Raw genomic sequence first — 13805 nt, forward strand, 5'->3', positions numbered from 1 at the left:
CAATACAAAAATTTCAAGGCATCCTTATCGCCCGTTTTGGCCAAATTTGCAAATTTAATATAAACCACAGCCCAAAAAACCGCGGTGTCGACGGATCGGGCAACCGTCTTGGGAAAGTGCAAAAAGAGAAACCGCACAAACTTATTTAAATCTCCCTTCGAAAACCTAAAATTCATAACAACAAGCAAACTCTTAACTTTAGAACGGACCTCTCTTTGTGGTGCGCTGAGCCTTGCACCCATGGCTCTTAGATGTTAAATGCGCCCACAAACACACCAACAAGCCTTTAACAAAAGCAACACAAGACCAAATTCCACCGCACAAAAACTGGCAAGGCCACGAACCTCTGAACCAGGGCGGGACTAACAAAAGACAAAAGCCACCGAGGCTCAACACAAAACAACGAAAGCCACAAAATCCAACTGAAACGCGAGAAATCCTTGGAAAACCAAACCCGAGAACGGCAAAGCAAGAAACCCAAAACCAGCGGGTCCCCTCTCACCCTCCCGGGGGCTGCGCAGCCTAGGAACCTCGGGTTTCACCCCGAGATTCCCTCCCTTTTTTCAGAAAAGGACCACCGCCACCCCCCTGGGCAGCAGTATCCCTTTCCTCCCTCGGGCAAGCTCTCTCCCGAAACCTCCTCCCCCCTGGGAGCGAAGGGTTTTCGGGGCTACTTACCCGTCCAAGGTTCCTCGAAAAACGGCTTGAAGGCGGTCCGGCTTCGGAGAAGACTCCCTGGTGCTGGGAGCTGCCTTCTCCACCCTTCTGGAGCGCTCAGCCTGAGCTGCTGCTCGACAGAAGGTGCGCAGACTGCGAACAGTCTACCAACTGTAATCCAAGCCGAGCCCGATGGCTCACTTGTCGCGTCCTGCGCCGCTGCAGGAACTCAGGAGCTGACGCTGAGGTGCCCCACGTTGGGCGCCACCCCTGCCGCCGTGCGCTTGCCCGATAGGCTAGCCCTGTGCGCAACGTGGCAGTACACCAATCGCTTGGGGTCCTCCACCTAGGCCAGCCACCTGATCCGCAGCCACGAAGCCGGTGTCGAAGAAAGAGAGGGACTCTCGGGGAGGTTGGGAACGGAGAAGTTTATTCTCGCCCGGGCACTCCAACGAGAGCCCCGAGCAACTCAGTGCACCGGCTTATATAGTACATAAAGTGGGTGTGGGGAAAGCGTCAACATCCAATGAGGGGGAACCAGGGAGTGGCAAGGCTGAGGGGTGAACCATTCAGGAGAGACCAGGGAAAAGGCGGGAAGGGACCCAGCCAATCCCTAGGCTCAGGCCTCAGGGAGATTGGCATGGGGGGGTGAGGGTGATGGACAGGGCCTGTGGCGGGAAGGACGGGCCAATCAGGGACTGTCTCCGGGGAGGGTAGGCAGAGGGTTATATAACATAAAGTGTAAACAACAAAATGGAGTCTGAGGGACAGGGCCCAGGGAAGCCATTTTGGGGAACATAAACTGAAGTACATTAAACTGAAATGTACATAAAACATGCACAATTATACATAAAACAGGTACAAAACAATGATAAACCCCAACACAAAAGTACACCTTTGATACTCTGAACTTTCCAGCTTGACTCGGGGGCCTGAAATAACTGAAAGTCAGTTTTCCCCGTAAAAACTAAGGTGAAAAAGGGTTAGGGAAAGTAAGGGAAACTTAGGGAAACTAAGCTGAGCTCCTCAGCTTTGCCATGTCCTTTGTCACCAGGTCTCATCCTTAATCTGACCAGAGGATTAGGTGTGTGCAGCAGTATTAAGGAATTGGTTGTGTGCTGATGTGGAACGTGATCAACCCTTTTATACCCATATAGAGTCTCTCTCAATAATTTCTCCAGTGTGTTGGTGAAGCCCTGGCTCTGGGGGAAGTGAATCATGGATGCTACTCATTCCTTTTTCCTCCTGCTCCTTGTTCTTCCCTTTTCTCAACTCATCCTTAAAATGTTTTCCACAGTTTGCTGCCTGCAATACAGCTAAGAGGAAAATTTTTCTGAGTAACCTGTGGAAACATCTATTTGTACAAGATTTCAGCTGCTTTGAAGGATTCTTTTCCTTTTATTAGGGTGTTAAACAGCTCTTGTGGGAAAACTAGAATTTTGCACATATAATTAGGACGGTATGATACTTTATTTCTGGAGATGCACAGTCAAGAGCTGGGAGATTTTGGCACTTACTGAAACAAACAGCTTTTGAACATCTGAAATTGCTCCTGAATATATTTTGATTACAGTGTGAGCATGGCAATAAAAGAGTCCCTTGAGAGAGAGAATATCTGAATTCAAATATTAATATTTTTTGGCTGGGAACTGATTATCTTCCAAGACAGAGCTGTTAGGTTTCTCATTGATAAACCTTTCTATTGGCTTGAGAAAAGAGCCAGAGTCTGCCAACAGGGGGCTGAGCCCTGTTTTAGGCAGAAACAATAGTTGCTCCTACGCTGGTCAGTGACAAACTCCCTTTTAGCCCCCAACATGATTTTGGATTTTGATTCCAGACCCTTTGCATTTTGCCATGCTATTGAATCCTGTTCTGGACTTTGCAGGCATCTCATGTGTACACTGTGATTCCAGATCCAGATTCAGATTCCACTGCCCATCAGCTGAAATATCCCTAAAACCGGTATCAGGTCTGCTAACAGAGGGAGAGGAACTGTACTGCTGCCCTGGCTTATGGAGCTCAAGAGGAGCTGAATCTACAACCAGAATTCTTTTCTTCTTTTTAATGGGTTATGAAACTTTGTTCTGCTTTTCTGGATAAAACCAGAAGTTTTTCTCAATTTTGCGCCTTGTGACAAATGACTGAGTTTGTGGATACAGTCAATATTTGCTATACCCTTACTATTTCTGCCAGCTGCATCACAAGTGTTTTGGTAACTGCATTTTTTTGTTGTTGCTCAAGCTCACATTTAGGGCCAAGATTGTTAATATTTCATTAAAAAATAAACACACTGTCAGTGACAAAAAGCTGTAAATGGGAAGCCAGATGCCCTTGATGCCTCAGTACTGTCTCCCAAACTGCACACTTTCTATTTTTTACTTTCATAAATTTTAGAACAATCTGATGATTTTTGAATCTTTGGCACTGACAAGGCTGGAATTACATTAGTCTTTTAGAGCTTTGGGGATTTTATGAATGTTCTCAAACTGCAAAACAGTTCCCCCATCCATAATGTGAGTGCAGTTCATAAAAGGAAAAAAAATCCATTAACATTAATGAGGCAGTTAAATATAAAAAATAAAGCCCCACTATGAAAAAATCTCTAAAAATTATATAGCTGTTTTTTAATGCTACTAGTCACACAGGCACTGTTTATTGAAATTCAGTGTTCTTTTGCATAGCTAGAATCAGAGCACTACAGAATAATCAAAGATGAACCTTGGCCTCTACTCCCTCAAATTGCCTTCATATGGAAAAACAAACAAAACCCAAAAAAACCCTACACACAAACTCCGAACTAAACAAAACAAACCAAAACCCAAAACAAACAAAAAGAAAGAAAGGGTTTGATGTCTAATTAACTTCAGCAGTTTCTCTTTTCATAAAAATGAATCGTTTATCCAATATATTGCTCATCTTCCTCACCCATCAGAGACAAATCTGCCTTCTGCTTCTTGAACATTTTAGGGAAATATTAAGCCAAGTTAATGTAAAAATTAGAGAACACCGCAATGCCACCACTTTGTACAATCTAATGCAAAGTGTATTCTCTGATATACTCAGCAATTAAATGGCTTCATCTGGTCTGCAAACTTAGAGCACTCTGGCTCTCAGTTTTACCTATATCCATCTCTGTAAGCAGCATACTGAAGCTTATAAAGTTAACCCAGGTTACTAATAGACATAAAGTCAAGCATACAGGAAAACTATGGGTCTGGGGCAGAGTTAAGAGCCAACTGAAATGATTTTGCCTTTGAGAAACAAGGCAGGCATACCTAATAGTAAAAACAGAATAGCCTAGCAAAATGAAATATGTGTAGGTATGTGTATGCAGTCTCATGATAGTAATTAGTCTTGCAAAGGGTAAGCACTGTTCAAAGTACTTTTAAAAAAATTAATAACAATCTGAGATAGAGGTTGCTGTCAAATAGAATAGAACTAACTGTGATTGAGGTCTGTAGCAGTAATTGATACAAACATTGACATTAATGCTGAGATACTTACATGGAAGAATTCAGCACCTCATAAACCTCTTTCCATGCAAAAACTGACCTTTTAAGATAATGACAGAGATGCTTGTCTCTTGCATGGGAACTCAGCAAGGCCAGAATTTCTTTCTACCCAACCACTGGAATGAACTCCTTTTAATCCTTTTTCTATGTCTTTTTTAGGACAGTTGTAGCTCATGATAATGATAAAACAATAACAAAATGGAATACCATTACATCTTTAATCAATAAAATGTCCTTTCCTGAGTCTTGTCTGAATAGTTTGTGCTAGAAATTGGCTGAGATCACTGCAAATCAGTGTAATAAAATGATGTTGACCAGTTCCTTTGTACCAAATGAAGCAATAAAGAGCTTTTCTGTTAACTTTATGTTTTTATTGATAGATGCCATACTCGAGACCACACACATTACCATTATATATGAGAAAAACCATAGCTGTTTCAACAGACAAAAGTTAAAGTGCAGTTGATTCATTGGCTCCTTTAAGAGGACTGGCATCTGGACCACATGCACTTCAAAGTCAAATGCTGTACTGAGATGTGCTGCTTTGAAGTACAGCTGCTGATCCAGACAAATTTTGGAGCCTACACCAGCATATGAATCTGCTGTACTCTGAAAAAAAATCTATTTCAGATGCCAGTTTTTACTCAGTTTAGAAAATTGCTGTCTGGATCGGCTGAACTTCAAAGCCGAACATCGCAGTGCTGCATTTCCCTTTGAAGTACAGCTAATCCAGATAGTGGATTTTCTCTCCCTCCTTTTTTTTTTCTAAGTAGTTAAAATTGGCATCTGACCTTACTAGTATTTCTCCTTACCATCTGCACATTCTTTTCCCTTCTCCTTTATTTCCTCATCTTTTGACCTCTGGAAAGTACAGCAAGATTCACAATCTTGTTAGCCCCTGCACTACCAAAGCTACTATAAAGGGGGTGATTGTGGGGACAGGCAATATCAAGTTACATAATGGACAGTGGCCAATTAGTGCACATGGTTTGTCATAAAGTTTGTTAAATAATACTTAATTTTACCGTCCAAGAAAAATAAAGCTCAAAAAAAATCCCTTGTAAATGTTTACATTCAAAGCATTCATAACAACACTCCCATGGTTCCTCTAACTCGTATCAATCACCATTAGCACTGGTTTAAAAAGTAGCTGAGCTTGATAGCACTTCAACTTTCAGAAATTTTCAGTTAAGTTGTCACAGAAAGGTCTCCTTCACAGGCAAGTCAGGAAAGCCTTAAAGGAAATGATTTTACTAGAGAAAGAATGAGATTACTACAGGCAGAATTTGCACAGCTTCTGGCAAGGGGAACCAAGGGTAAATGCAGGGCCCTCACCAGGACACTCTCCCATATGATACAGATATCAGGGATACTGCTGTTTTCTACTGTGTTAAAGGACAAATCATAAAGAAACATTGCACTCTGTTCAAAAGACAAAAACAAAGCAAAAAAACCCCACCCAAATACATCCTAGTACAAGTGGAAAATTTAATGACAGTATCTCTCATTTGCTGAGAAATAACTCCTGAGAGAAAAAAGACTGGACAATGGCCAGCATTTTATTTACACAGATCATGAGATATTTCACTCAGGTGATCTGTTCTTGTCAGGCAGTCTTTAATTAGAAAATTCCTAGAGAGAACTCATGCTCCCAGTAGGTGCTTATTAAAAACTAAAGAACAAAAGGAGTTGGTAGAAAAGCCCAAGGAATGGACAAAGAACTCTGGTTACACTGAAAGGCAAGAGTCACCTGCTGCTAGCATAGGGAGAGACACTCAGGATGGGATGCTGGATTTTGAATGAAAAACTCTCAGTACTGCTATTAGTGAGTATTTTTATCATTAAAAAAACCCCAATTGGATAGATATAAATATTTTAAGCTTGTTTAAAAGATACTTTATGGTTTGTTTACAGCAATACTCCCAAACTTAATGTAAAACTTGCTATAAAATATTCAGCAGCCTTTTTATAACTAGCCTTAAAAACAATTTAAAGTCTTAGTGGTTTATTTTTAATTATTCTTAAGTCAATGTACTTTAGTCTTCAGATAAAGGAAGCAGGGGTTTGAAATTCTAATTAAAATTATATTTGAATTTATTTTCAGGCAGTTTGGAGAATTGTGTATGGGGAGCAGAGAAAGGAATTTCCTTAGCTCTTAATTCCCTCAGTTTCTGTGCTTTTCTAATTTTAGAATTTATTTCCTTTTTGGAGACCAGGTTAAGGCCTGTGCTTAAAAGCAAGTTTACCATGACACAGTAAACATCATTTATATCCCTTACTGGGGATCTGGGGGTAGGACTGTAACCCTGAATTTGTTAAAACATAGCCTCATTCCAGCTGGCATTTTTGATTTCTGTCATCTGTGATTAAGAACTGCATTGCGCACTGATTTTGAAACATGTCTCATATCCTCCTAAAACTATAACCATAATCAGTTTTATATGCATTTAAAAATACTACAAATGTCAGTAATCTGTAGCCTCTCTGCTTTGTAGCTGGTGTGGCTGGGACTGAACTTCTATTTGTTTATTGATACCTTCCACTGGTACGAAGATGACAATGCTTACATTTATACACGGATTATGCTGGGAGTAAGTATGAGTTTGATTGTTAAAGGGATTCACAAGAAGAATGCATTTGTAGTCTGATTTTATTTACATCCTTCATAAGACTTTTCATACTTCAACATTTTCCCATATAAGAGTGTTATATTAATATAGTATTTTCTTTCTTTTGCTCTTCCTATAACAAGCTTGTAATTTAATTTCTTTATGCTGTTATATGTACAGTCAACCCTGGCTTGGGCAAGAGCTTCTGCAACGTGCCTTAATTTTAACTGCATGCTAATCCTGTTACCAGTCTGTAGAAACCTTATTTCATTCTTAAGAGGAGCAAGCATTGTAAGTACCATTTCTCAAATAGCCATATTATCCTCTCTTTTTTATTTCTGTAGTTCAGCAGTATTATCCATATCAAACATTTTCCAAGGAATTTTAATTTTTGATAGAGAAGCCTGTACACTATTGCCTAGTTATTACGATTTAAATTGTCAGTATTCATGACTGAAGAGAAACAAATGACTTGTTTAACACAGTGCTCTAAATGCAACACTGATTTTGGCAGCTGCTGCATAGCATGGTGTCATGAAGAGAAAAGTGAGAAGCTACAAAAAAGGGACATAATAATGCCACTTGGCCAAATGGAGAAAATTCATATCCATCATGTGTATTCTCTGTAGCTGAAAAGTGAAAATTGGAGAAATAAAATGTTCAGATGCATAAAAATGTCCTAAGGATAATAATGAACATGTTTAAACACTTCTTTCTGAGTGGCCACCATTCAGATCTTCATTTGTGGTAAATGCATTTTTGTAACAGAGGTGTTCACATTAACCTTGGAATTCCACAGAGGAAGTACTTAAGGTTTTAGTTCTATTAGCTATAACTTCAACTTGCATTGAATTATTATAGTCACAGCAATCCCAATACCACATCTGGGTAAAATATCACTGATCACTTCATGACTCCAGGAACAACAGGAATTTAGAAATGGTAAGATACAGTTATTTCATAGTAAACTGGTTCTTATTTCAGTTCTGCCATTTTTTGTTCCTGTGATTGTTAGGCTTAGATGCTAAGCAGTCTTTAGGCTGGGAATCAACATTTACATAATTATTTGAGTTCGGGAGTTGAACATTTACAAAAACAAAGAGAAAAGGTGTCTTGGCCTTCTGAATCAGTTTGTGAATTTGCACAGAATATATGTATGCCCATTTAGATGCTGAGTAAGAACTCAGAGAACTGGAACTCTTCTCACAGATAATATTTTGCTTTTCTGGACAATATTCTGGTCTTGAGGAGCATGACACAGAGCAGCTTGACTGCTCCAGCATGGCCAGCACCAGGCTGGATCCAGTGCCTCTCCAAGGAGGTGCTGTGTATTAACATCACACCTTGTGGCGCTCCAGATTTTTGGAAGACTTATTAGCTGGCAAACAACGTGGATACATGCCAGGATCTTTGGCATGGTGCCATGCCAGGTCATGTGAGTAATCCAGACACCCACACCACCACTCAGAGACCGAATTCTATCTGTGAGTGCTGTCTGGGTTCCAGCAGAGCGTGTTAGTTTTGGCTCACTGCAGCCAGTCCCCAGGCCCAGGCTGGCCCTGAGCACAGCACTGCCAAGCCCTTCCAACAACGGGAACATGGCTCAGGAACACACCAGCATGCAGCCACCTGAGGTCTAGACAGCCTCACCCTCCTGGGGTGTGCATTTCCTGAAAGCAGAGAAAATGTTTTCATTGCAAGCTGGCTTTGCCAGCACTTCAGCTCTGTTATGCTAAGCTCACAAAGCAGTGGTGGCTCAGCCTGGTGGCCTTATAGCAGCAAATGAGTTAATGTCAGCTCGGATAAACCACTCACAAATCACAGCTAAATGTAGCAGAGCTTTATCAAACCCTTTTTTGAACCTCTACATAGGATGAATAGCTTCAGAAACCCTGGAGTTCCACTCAGGAAAGTTACTTGAGTCCTAAAACTAACCCAAAACTTCCACTGAATTCCTTCACCATTCCATTTTTCAAATGTACTGAACTCTTCTCCTCTCCAAAATGTGAGTTGTAAGCACCAACAGGAATGATATAAAACAAGTTCTGCTTTTTCACCAAGTACTGTGGAGGAGCACTGAGGAGACAGCTTGACAAAAACATCACATTTCACAAGATGGTTGCCTATGGAATAGCGTTAAATGCAAGTAAGCTTTTTTGGTTTTATTTTTTTCTTCTTTACCTTTGAACTGTTTTGAATTTCACAGTGATTATGCCTAATGCTGTAATCCCCATCAGCTCTGAGATGTGATATTTTAGTGCAATCATTCGTTGACTGCAGCTTTAAATGTGTGTATGAGTCCCATCTGATTAACCATTTGAAATCTTTTTTGCTTGAGAAGAGTTCGCCTGTTAAGGAAATAACCTTTCAATCTGAATGATAAACACCAGTTGCCACTTAGCTAATCTGACCAAGTAGTGTGCTCTTAAAATTTAGTGTAAATAACTGTAATTGAATCCCTGAGGATAGATGTTTGGGGAGATGACATAGCATTACTGTGTGATTCTGTAAGGAAATAATGCTTGAGTCATAACACACATCTGCCCACCAATACAACTTCACTGATTTTTCAACCATAAATTTAAAAATATTAAAATTAATAAATTTAATCTGAATTTGAGAGAGGCAAGTGTCTCAAAAACAATGGATTTCTCGATATTTATTTTTAGTAGGTGACTGACCCAGGAAACTGGATGCCCCCTTTGAGGGAAAAACAGCAACTTGGGATCAAAATTTATCTAGTCTGTTGGTCCTAGTGACTTACTAAGGTGTTTGTTCACCTGGGTGGGAAATAGACAGGGCACTTTCCTGTTCTCTAAGTAGTAAAAGGACCTGGTGAAGACTGAAGTTTGTAGGGATTCAGAGGACATGAGGGGAACAGGAGATAGCGTGAGGAAAAAGGATGTACAGAGAGGAATGAACAAAAGCCAGTGTGAAGAAGGACATGAGCACACAGAGATGAAGAGGTATCTGAGATAGATAGATAGATAGATAGATAGATAGATAGATAGATAGATAGATAGATAGATAGATAGTTCATTCTCTTAGAAAATGGGAAGGAGACAGAGGAATTAATCAGGGCTATTTGCAAGCGTGAGACATTGCAGGGTAACTGTTTTACCCCCAGGCTGTCAGGGTGGATTCTGGTCCCAATATCCTTTTCCAGCCTGCGTGAGGGAGATGCTTTTGCGTGTATAGGTTGCTAATGTCCTCATGCAGTAAAACAAGAACATGAAGTCAGGATTGCCAATAGGAACCAATAGCTAAGGTTTGTCTTCTGTATGTCAGGGTAAAGAATTCTGAGAGGAAGGCTACAGGATGCAAACATTCATCTTACAGTGTGTTATGTTGAATTACTTATCTGTCATGTCCACTCATTCATCAAAGATCAGTTTCACCACAGAACAGATTCTTACAGAGTGCAACATTGCTCCTTTAAATAATAAATCAACCTAGGAATATAAATTAGCCAACTTTGGTGTATAATTAACCCATCTTGGTGTATAATAGGTCACGTTCCAAAAAGAAAGCAAAACTGCACACTCAAACCTTTTATATTTTGGATTTCTAATTAATATTAAAATGTTTGCTAGTGCATTAATGTGGACAGTTTGGGAAGTGCAAGTCTATCAGAAAAGTGATTACTTTAATGATTTCATTAATTTCAAGAAAAAAGACACAGAAGCCAATGTAAAATGACAGAAGGCATGATCATATAATTCTCATTTAAATCACTCTCTAGGGAGAAATCAAGGGTTCATTTTTGGGTTGTTATTTAGATTGGTTGATTTTTTTTTTCTAAAATATAAAATGGAAAAATAGTTGATGAGATATTTGAGAAAGAAGACACAACACAGGGAAGTCTAATAAACAAAGCATGACAACCTATGAATTCCTGCTTCCTTAACAGTCAAGTGAGAAACATTTATCATATTTGGAAAAACACTACATCACTGTATAGTCAGACTTGCGTAAAGAATGGCCAGAAACTCAATTTCCTGAAATTCAATTTTAAGTTCATAGAAAAACAAAATCTATAGAACACATTGTGACAGAAAAGCAACATTTCAGAGTGGTACCCACAAGTACACTGAATCTTTTACAATAAAATCTTAGATTGTTAAATAGATGCCATTTTCCTCTCAACTGACACATTATTTATCCTAGTACTACCTATATTGCCTTTTATTACACAAAAACATAGTCAACTCCTATTAGTGTATTGCAATTTAGTAATTCTTAGTTAAATGGATGTTCACCCATGTATGATCAATAGACAATGTGGCAGCAAGAAGTTAAACCAATTTGAAGATGAGATCAGTAAGTTTAGCCTCACAATATAAAATTATAAACTCCTTCATTATTAAAGTAACATGTATTCATCTTGGCTTGCCAGGTGGTGTTATTCCAGCATGTTTATTTAATAGTGTGCTAAAAATAGAGCAACATTAGTATTGTCTGGCTTCTAAGAGGCATCTAGCTCAGCTGAGGTGTGCCTGGCCTTGGAAAAAGTACATCTGTACCTTTAATTTTTCATCAGGTCTAATACAAATTCAAGAGCAGGCTTTAATTGGTCAGGTCATAAAGGGATATAATTAGAGACTAGTGGAAGAGGGAAGTTGGAGGAAAGAGAGAGAGTAAACAATGCTATCTATAATCAAGGGCATCATTGAAAATTCAGTAAAGGGAATTCTGCTTAGTTTGGCTTCCTGCGTTCTGCATGCCTGTCTCTGATAAGAGCTGTCTGGGAGTTATTCAGCCACTAATAAATCTTCCTTATAGACCTGTAACTCTGCTAGAATAAAATCAGAGTTTCATGCACTCTCAGTTTGATCAGTGCAAATAATTCTTGGCTTTGTAATGGAAAAAAGAATTTTCAGTTGAGACACAGTGGACTGAAACTTAAAGACACTACAAGAGATAGTAATAATGTTTTATACAACATCTACCTCTTACTATACTGTTTTTACCCTCTCAAAAAAGCATATTCATACATTTTCTGAAGCGGAGAGTGTTGGGGGGATTTTTCTTTTTTTACTTTGATATGTTTGGCTTATCTTAAAGAAGAAACTACTTGCACTGTTTTAGTGTTTGCAGAAAGATCATATTGATATTTTGCTCCATCAATCTTTGAATTATGATATTAATAAAGTGTAAGCAATTTGGGGAAAATAGGGGAGGGACAACAAAGTTGTTTGGAGTTAGGCTGCTAAAAATAATGGCTCTGGCTCCTTAAGAATTCCAGCAATGTGTTCTTTAAAAACATGAAAAGTGCAGAAAGAAGTATGGTGTATTTGGCTTCTGAAAAGCACTGAAAAATCTATAGCTAAAAATACTAGGAAACCTTTCCATTTTCAACCACTTTTTGGTAAACTATGTGAATGGCTTTGGTGACCTGAGTCACATTTTTGTGTAAGTGATTAAGTTTTCAGGGAAGAAGATGCCTATCTTCAAAAGAGGCTTAATTGATACCTCAGTGTTGTACTTCCAGAAATTACAAAAAATCAAACTTCCATTAAACGTCTTAAAAAAAAAAAAAAAAAAAGGAAGCTGAAAACAGTAAAAAACGTCTTTTTTAGGGGGAAGGAAACAATATTAAATTGAAAATTACAGGCTTCCAGCTAGGATAAAAAATGGTCCAGGCCTTGTTTGTCTTTGATGTTTATAACCATTCTTAAAATACAATGCAAGCACACGTGTGGTCACTATTTTAATTTTTATACAACCTCCACCTTTTTAGTCTACAAAGACATAATGAAGTTGAATTAGGGGTTCTGAATAACTAGGAATGGCAGAAGGCAGGGGGTGGCAAAAAGAACCCCAGCCTTGGTCAGGAGCAGAATTCTCCATGCCTGGGTTATCTGCCTGCAAAGTTGCTCTCTTTGCTGTGGGCAGAAAGGCCAGGATTTGACCCTTCGATTTTATCATTATAGGCTGGTTAATCAAAATATTTAACTGCTAGCAGCAAGCTCCAATTTGATTATTATCTTGTACAGGCATGCAGAAAAAGAGAGTGAAATCTTGTCCACAGATAAACACATGAAATTTCTGTTTAGTTCAATGAGAGCTGTGCATGCTTCACTGAAGGCACAATTGGCTGAATAAGAGTAGCTAAATTGACCATACTTTCAAGATAATTTAATTACCTCTCTTTGTATTTAAGGATATGTACAGTAAACACCATGATCTAATAGCAATCCTTTTCCTCCCTCTCTCCTTCCAATAAAGCCTTTTATTTGATCTCAGAGGTGGACTAGATAGAACATCTCAGGGTCAAATACAAATTAATGTATGTTAAGTGCTTCAGAGGTTCCAGATGTCATTAAAAACAACAAAAATCCTTCAGTCTTCATGAACTGTTGTAAAAAAGAACTTTGTTTAAAAGATTGGGTGATTTATTCCATATGTTATATTTGGACATGCAGAATGAGGAAAAAATTGAACCTAAAATTCTGAGACATAGTCCCTTAAACTTTGCCCTCGTGGTTAACTTAGATAAGTGGTGCAGAGGAAAGAAATACAAACCGTGGTAACCTCAGATTTCAGAAATCTGCATATTAATTTTGGAATTGCTTAGTAAATTCTATACACTGCAGATGTAAAGACCTTCAGAAAATGCAGTTTAGGGATGTAAAATATTGTAGTTAATGGCAATGTGTTCAGTGCCAGACTTTTATTCTGCTACAACTATTATATATTAAATGAACCACACTGAAAATGGAATTATATCTTTGCATTACACTTACCATCCAGCTATAATTCATTTTTAGATTGCATCATTTTTTGCTAGCAGCCCAAAAAAATCCCTCAGAAGTATTAATCTAATAAGACTCCAGGCAATATATAATAACATGGGAGACTCAGGTAAACCAACACATTCAGTACATCATTAGAATGTAATATTTTTCAACGTATCATTATGCTCTGTACATTAACATCTACCACAGAATAGCTTGCAGAAAATAAAAACAGCAACAACAACTCTCTTGTTCATTCTGGAAGTCTTCTACACTTGTAATATCCTCTA

General features: G+C 38.8%; 1 protein-coding gene across 1 annotated transcript in view; it reads left to right on the plus strand.

The window, feature by feature from the left end:
* Window positions 1-5949: 5949 nt before the first annotated feature.
* NOX3 (NADPH oxidase 3) overlaps window positions 5950-13805 on the plus strand; it is a gene marked incomplete at both ends in the record, with an annotated part of 39236 nt that continues 31380 nt past the window's right edge. Inside the window, 4 exons of the mRNA XM_083858333.1 lie at window positions 5950-5994; window positions 6665-6760; window positions 6959-7069; window positions 8840-8924. Coding sequence (XP_083714459.1) covers window positions 5950-5994; window positions 6665-6760; window positions 6959-7069; window positions 8840-8924 — 337 coding nt within the window. The remainder of the gene's footprint in view (window positions 5995-6664; window positions 6761-6958; window positions 7070-8839; window positions 8925-13805) is intronic.

This window comes from Zosterops lateralis (genome assembly GCF_965231275.1).
Source record: "Zosterops lateralis genome assembly, chromosome: 3".
NCBI lineage: Eukaryota > Metazoa > Chordata > Aves > Passeriformes > Zosteropidae > Zosterops > Zosterops lateralis.